The sequence below is a fragment of the Puma concolor genome, chromosome E1, assembly GCF_028749965.1.
Source record: "Puma concolor isolate L17-30 chromosome E1, mPumCon1.1.hap2, whole genome shotgun sequence".
In the NCBI taxonomy this organism is placed as follows: domain Eukaryota; kingdom Metazoa; phylum Chordata; class Mammalia; order Carnivora; family Felidae; genus Puma; species Puma concolor.
The window spans coordinates 15,149,144-15,155,881 of NC_141680.1; the positions used below are offsets into that span (position 1 = coordinate 15,149,144).

At 49.9% G+C, this 6,738-nt stretch overlaps 1 protein-coding gene across 8 annotated transcripts in view; it reads right to left on the minus strand.

Moving 5' to 3' along the window:
* SGSM2 (small G protein signaling modulator 2) overlaps positions 1-6,153 on the minus strand; it is a 38,405-nt gene extending 32,252 nt beyond the window's left edge. For 4 of the 8 annotated variants that reach the window (XM_086686335.1, XM_086686334.1, XM_086686333.1 and 1 more), the window contains exons 1-2: positions 5,892-6,152; positions 2,376-2,451 (exon numbers count right to left, since the gene is read on the minus strand). In XM_086686335.1, the coding sequence (XP_086542461.1) occupies positions 2,376-2,451; positions 5,892-5,948 (133 nt within the window). In that variant the 5' untranslated portion in view covers positions 5,949-6,152. Of the gene's footprint in view, positions 1-2,375; positions 2,452-5,891 lie in introns of those variants that run through there. The other 4 variants (XM_086686338.1, XM_086686337.1, XM_086686341.1 and 1 more) reach the window with 3 other exon arrangements.
* Between the last annotated feature and the right edge of the window lie 585 nt (positions 6,154-6,738).

Genomic DNA, 6,738 nt, shown 5'->3' on the forward strand with positions numbered 1-6,738 from the left:
ACTGCCTGCAGCGTCACACCCAGACAGCTTCTTGTGTGGACCTTTTCCATCTGACTGTAGACATTATTTAAGTTTGTGCTAGCAGACCTAAAGCACCTCCTGAGATCCAGCAGAACGGGGCTCCTCTTGCTCCTGGGCTGACTTTACAATCCTGGAGACTTGGGTTTATTTCATAGACCCTTGCTCGGTTTCAGCAACCAAAACTGGCTGAAAGGAGAAGCAGCATTCCTTTTGAGGGTAATATTCCTGCTTGCTGGGAAGAGCCCGGGGAGGGGGGGTGGGGGGTGGGGGGGCTTCTAGGCAAGAGACAAAAGCAAAGCGAAAGCTCCATTGCTTCCTGGGGGCCTCTGCAATCAATGATCACAGGAGAGCTGACAGTTTCTTCTCATCCCAATTGGCCTGAATGTGAGATACCCACAACTTTTCTCTCTGCCTCTCTTTCCCCTATTCCCCCTTGGCCACCCACGTGTGGCGCCCATGCACAAGCTGTTTGCACTATTTTGTTCTGTTTTCTGTTTGTTGAATGTGCTCTGGATAAGGAATTAAGCCATGCATAATTGGGCCACCAGCAAAGCCCTTCTGGTGACAACAACAAATAGTGGCTAATGTTAGGAGCACACAACACAGGTGGAAAGGAGTAGGGGTCTAATATTCTTCAAAGCCACTTACTGAAAGACTACCATGCTTCTCCCCTAACATAGGTTCTGCCTGAGAAAAGGTGAGATGAGATTGTTCCTTGTAACCCTGAGAATCATAACATATCTTAAAGAACCAGGAAACACCCAAAGGGAGGTGTTGGGAACTGAAATCCTGCAAACCTAGTTTCATCCTCAACATCCAAAGGAGAAGGAAAGACAGACATTTCCTGAGCTCTTCCAATGCTAGAAATGTTCTCATGCATCATCTCAATCCCTCCAAAAATTCCTAGAGGTAGGAATCACCACCCTTTTTTAGGAGAGCAAACTAAGGGTGATGGAAGCTAAGAAACTTGTCCAAGATAACTTAGCAGAGCACCAAGATTCACTTGCATCAGTGTGTCACTCAGGCTGGGTCCACAGGCCATCTCTTCCCGATAGCTGTCCCTTATCTCTCAGCTTTTATTTTCTCCACACCTTTACCATACAGGATATATTTATGTGTGCACGTGTCTCCTGTCCCCAAAGAATGTAAGCCCTTGGGGGCAGAGACTCTGTCCATCTTGTGACTGCTATTTCCCTATGCAGAAACAGGATCTAGCACATGGTGGACCCACAGCATTTGTTGCTGGACTGATGGCAGGCAGCTTTATATGCCTCACCATGCTACTGTCTGCTCCTCTCACTCCAAAACACACAGCCTCTCTTCACAAATTCCCAACACCAATCTCAGAAGCCAAGGAAAACAACACAGAGATGGCAAACTGTTCTTTAGAAAGGGAGTTGAAAGGAAGATAAAAGTCCTGGAAATCCAAGAAAACTCTATTGTGTATAGAGACTAGCTTGCCCCTGTAAAGGCAGAAGTCTTCAGGAGAGGAGGAAGTGATGGTTTATTACCAACGTTCTCCCTTTTAAGGTGGGAAGGCTTTGGGTTTCCCTCCTGTTGTAGCTCATGCTGTTTTGCCCCCAATCCAGGGTCTGGAGAACTGAGAATGCCAGAGCAACACAAGTGGGATTAGTTAGAAAGTTGAGGGGCGCCTGGGTGGCTCAGTCGGTTGAGCGTCCGACTTCAGCTCAGGTCATGATCTCGCAGTTTGTGAGTTGGAGCCTGCATTAGGCTCTGTGCTGACAGCTCAGAGCCTGGAGCCTGCTTCGGATTCTGTGTCTCCCTCTCTCTCTGTCCCTCTCCCCCTCACGTTCTCTTTCTCTCAAAAATAAATAAACGTTAAAAAACTTTTTTTTAAATAAAAAAGAAAGTAGATGTGGCACAGAAAGCATCCCAAAACACAAACCCTTCCCCAAAGTTAAACATAAACCAGAGCAGCAGTTCCCAGACCAGAATCACCTAGGTCAGTGGTTCTCAAGGCGTGGTCCCTGGACCAGCAGCTCAGAACCATGTGTGAACTTGTCAGAAATGCCAATTCTCAGGCCCACCCCAGACCTATCAGAATCAGAAATTCCAGGGTTGGGACCCAGGAATCTGTGTTTTAACAAGTTCTTTGGGTGACTCACATGCATACCAAAGACCAAGGGAACTAAATACATATACAAATCCTTTGGCCCTGGAGATCCTAATTCAGTAGGTTGGGGACAGGGCCCAGGGAGAGCACAAGTACTTCACAGCTGATTCTAATTTGTAGCCACATTTGAAAACTACTAAACCTGAGCACTCCTCTTTCCCTGGCCCCAGGACAGTGTCCTCAGTTCTAAACCCTCTTCCCACTGCCCCCAGTCACTCACCACACAGAGCAATGATGTGGCTGCTATCTTCATGCACAAACTTCCTGGTGACAGCTTCCTCCATGATTTGCTTCACCTGTGGACAAACGGGCAGCATCTTACTGATTTTTCTGATCAAAGGGTTGTGGGCAAGTAAATAGCTTGGCTCCGCTCTCCTGGTCTATCTCCTACTCTACTTGCAGATTAGATAGTAAATAGGGATGGGAGCGGTGGGGAAGCTAAGCGTCTTCTTGGAAAGGCAACCAGGAAGAGAGATGTCATCCACCAAGCAATCAGTGCAGATGTTCCAGTCCAGGAGGAAGTGCCTTGCTGTGGAGAAGATGGACAGGATGCCATTTGCTCATGTGTACTTAGCTGGAGAAGAGCTTTTGGGCAGACAAACTGTCCGTTAGGAACAAACTAGCTCATTATAGGCTGTAGATAAACAACCTGCCCCTCATTTACTTCTTCAATGTTCACCCAGGCCTCAGAGACACTCTCCACACGCTTGCAAGCCCAGACTTCTTTCTGTCTAGATAGAACCCTGATGTTTTGGGTTCCTACATGGATATAAAAGTTTCCAAGTACCTTGTAAGATGAGCAGTTACATCTGTCTTTAAGAAAGCCCTTTTTAAAAAGCACATACACACAACTTTTTTATTGATGTACATAAAACTACAGAAAAGGGTATATGTCATAATTACACAGCCTGATGGATTTTCACAAGCTGAATCCACCTGTGAAACCAGCATCCAGATGAAGAGACAGAACATGTGACCAGCATCCCTGAACACCTCCCACTGTCATGTTTCCTTCCACTCACTACTCTCCTCAGGGACATGTGCTATCCTGACTTCTAACAGCATAGAGTCTCTTTATGGGTTTTCATACTGTTGATAGATAAAATCACTGTGTGTAGTGTTTTGTGACTGGATTTCTTTCTGTTATAAGATGTGTTCACATTGTATGTACTTGTGGATTGTTCATTCTCCATTATGTTAACACACAATGAACTGTGTGTAGGTAGTTTCCAATTTGGGGCTGTCATGAATAGTGCTACGATGAACATTAAAAATATGTTTTTTAGTAAACATAGGTGCTCATTTTTTGCATTTATATTTCCAGACAAGGCATTTCTGATATGTATATTCCGCTTCACTAGATTTTGCCAAATAGCTCTCCAAAGTGGTTGTACCAATTTACACTCCCATCAGCAATGTATGAGGTTTTAGTTGCTCCCAACATAGAAGTCAAGCACTTTTGATGTCCTGGGGGGATTTGCCAAGAAACAGATACTAATACTGGAGATTAGAGAGATGGATTACCTCAACCCCACTGTAAAATCTTATATGAAGTAAGCTCTGGGCAGAGCGTGTCTTTGTCATTCTCTGGACAAGGCATACAGTGTTCCGATGCTGCCCTTGCAGTTTGGAGAGTGGTAAAGCTTCTAAAGCCTGCAGAGGAGGTAGGGAGGACCTGGAGGCTTCTCCCTATTGAAACTGCTCACAGTGAGCAGTTAAGTAGAGGGGAATCAGATTGATCCTGCACTCTAAATTGTTAAAAGCTTCCTAGGTTACTTGCCAAGCGGTGTTTGTATTAAACAGAGCATAAAGTCACAGTTTAAAGACCTGCGGGCATCTGAAACAGGCCGGTGGGGCAGATTTGGGGGTTAGAAGGACATACAGAGGACTCTAGAATTGTATCAGAAATTCTGTATTGAAAGTCCAGCCTTGCCTACAATTATCCCCACTTCCTCTACTTGTGGAAGAGGAAGGATATATTTCTCTCTAAATCAAGTGCTGAAGGGAGAAGGGAACTAAGAATTCAGAGCAGGTTAAACTTTGTCAGGTAATATACATAGCTGTGGCATATTTTGGGCATTTCTCATATTTGTTTAGGAATCATTCTTAGAGCAGTATAAAAAGCCTTCTAAGTATTGAAAAAAAGAATCATGGTATCAGAAATCTTTCCTACGTCCCTGACCAACTCTAAATTTGGAGCACAGCAACAATCCTGGCACATCCATCCATGGTTTAGGTATGGCTACTTTTTTCTTCTTGTTTATACTGTTCATATGAGCCTCTGTCACTAGACTGCTTGTTTCCCGAGGATAATCACTATGACTTGGGATTTCCCTTTTGCTTGGGGAGACCAGGGTTTAGTTGAAATGCTGATTTGATGTACTCCTGACCTAAAATGCTTTCTTGGCCACTTCACACAAAAGTGGTGAGGCAGCTTCTCACACACAGCTGGAAAGGTGAGGACTTTGACTACTTTGCCAACAAGAGGGAAGGGCACAAATAAATGTTAGGTAGGGCACAGTAGCCAGGCCACACTTAATGCAGGAGAACCATCTAGGGCCTTCCAGGAGTTTATGAGAACACATAGTCTTCTCCAATCCTGAAATTCTAGGAAGAGGTAAAGGAACCATTATGGCACACTTTAATATATGAGATACATATCATCATCCTTCTTTCAGAGATGAATAAAATAAGACTCAGGTTAAGTAACTTCTTCAAGTCACACAGAGTTAGGTCCAGAGTATTCCAAGGTTACACATCCCTACAGATCTTGCAGTCTCTAAAATCAGTAGATTTATTTACCAAATACTCATTGAATGTCTACTGTGTGCCAGGTCCTGGATACAGAATAGTGGACAAAACAGACTGGTTTCCTGCCCTCATGGAGTTTGCACATCTGGTAGAAGACAGCCACAAAGGTAGTTGCAAGGAGTTCATGGTTCCCGAGGCCTAATCCATTCTAATCCATACTGCAGGTTTGAGCTCTCCAGCTCTCATGTGCGGTGAGTCATTCATATGGGTACCCGCCCCCCCCCCCCCAACACGATGAAACTGAAATGGGCTTTAGGGCAGGGTCAAGGTGAAGGACGTTAGTAGAGGGGAGAGCTTTTTTCTCTTTCTGACATTTGGGGTGGGGCGGGAATCCTTAAACGGGGAAAAAAATCTTGAGTCTTAAAAAAAGCATTCTTAACCTCCCCCCCCCCCCCCCCATGGTCTCTGGGTAGGGAGGTGGGCGTGGAGAAGCAGCGAGGTGTGCGACGAACCTCCTGCAGCCGCGATTCAGTTCCCAGAGGGATCCCTGAATCTTGGGTGTAGGGCAAACCAAAGCTAAGCCCCCAAACCACGCGTTTAGCGCTGAGGCCCTCGCGGGGCCCCGCCCCTGCCCATTCGGCTTGGGCAATGAAAGGGCAGCACCACTTCTCCAGAAATCGCCACCACCCCTCCCCCGACCTTGGTCTCCCAGCGCTGTTGCCGTCACAGGGCGGGGAACTGCGGGATCGCGGAGCAAACAAGCGCCGGAGCGCCGGCCTGGCTCCTCGGACGGAGGGGTGCTGCCCCAGATCCGGGAGAGAGCCGGTAGCCGCAGCCAGTCCAGGACCCCGCCCCCGCCCGGCCCAGGCCCGCGGGCGCTGGTGCCGGCGGGGGGGGGGGGGGGGGTACGGACCTTTCCGCGTCCCCCCCGCCGGGCAGCGCGGGCAGGGACGTGAGTCTCCGGGGGTCTTTGCTCCTACTTTACCTCCTTCTTTACGTTCCACAGCAGTTTCTCTTTGACTGCGTCCTCCGCGCTGCCCATGGTGTGGCGGGTGGCAGAGAGGCAACGCCGAGCTGTTCCCCAAGCCCCCCGTGCGCTCTCGCTTCCTCCGCGCCTCTCCGCTCAGCGCCCCACGCGCAAGGCGGAGCCCCCGTCCGCCGCGCTCCCCGCCCGCCGCCACCACCGCCGCCGCAGCCACTGCCCCGTGCTGGGCTCCGCAGCCATCTTCCGAGCCCCGCACAGACGTCAGGAGGCTGGCCCGGCCCCTTCCCACAGTCGGGGGCGGGAGGGGGGGGTGCGCTCAGCGACGGGGGGGTCGGGGCGGGGGTGAGGCTGCGCGCGCCCGGGGGCGGTGGGCCCCCGGGCGCGCGCCTAGCCGGCCGCTGTCATGGCAACGCGCCCGCTCCCGCCCCGAGGGCGCGAACCCTCATTGTGAGCTCCCGCAGCCAGTTCCGCGCCGCACTGCGCGCGGTAGCTGGCGCGCTCTGGACCCCGTGGCTGAGGGAAAGTCACTCGCATCGGAGCTGGCCTCAACCCAGCTAGACGCTCCCTGATTTCTACCCACTCGTTTTCCCGACGGGAAGGGCTGGGCCATTCGCTCCTCGAGTCTGGCTCTCTAGGAAACTAGCGTTAGTCTCCTGGCTGAAAGGCCAGAGCTCCATCATTCCTCTAAATCCCCCTGCCAGCCGGTGGCCCTCAGTTGCAAGACTTGTGGGAAGAGGAGCTGGAGCACAGTCACCCCGAGATTGAAGAGGCTGAGTTGCCTGTGAGGGCTCGCCTGTCAAGGCCAGTTCTCCCTGTCTGGTACCGTCCTGCCTTCAGCTCTGCTGGA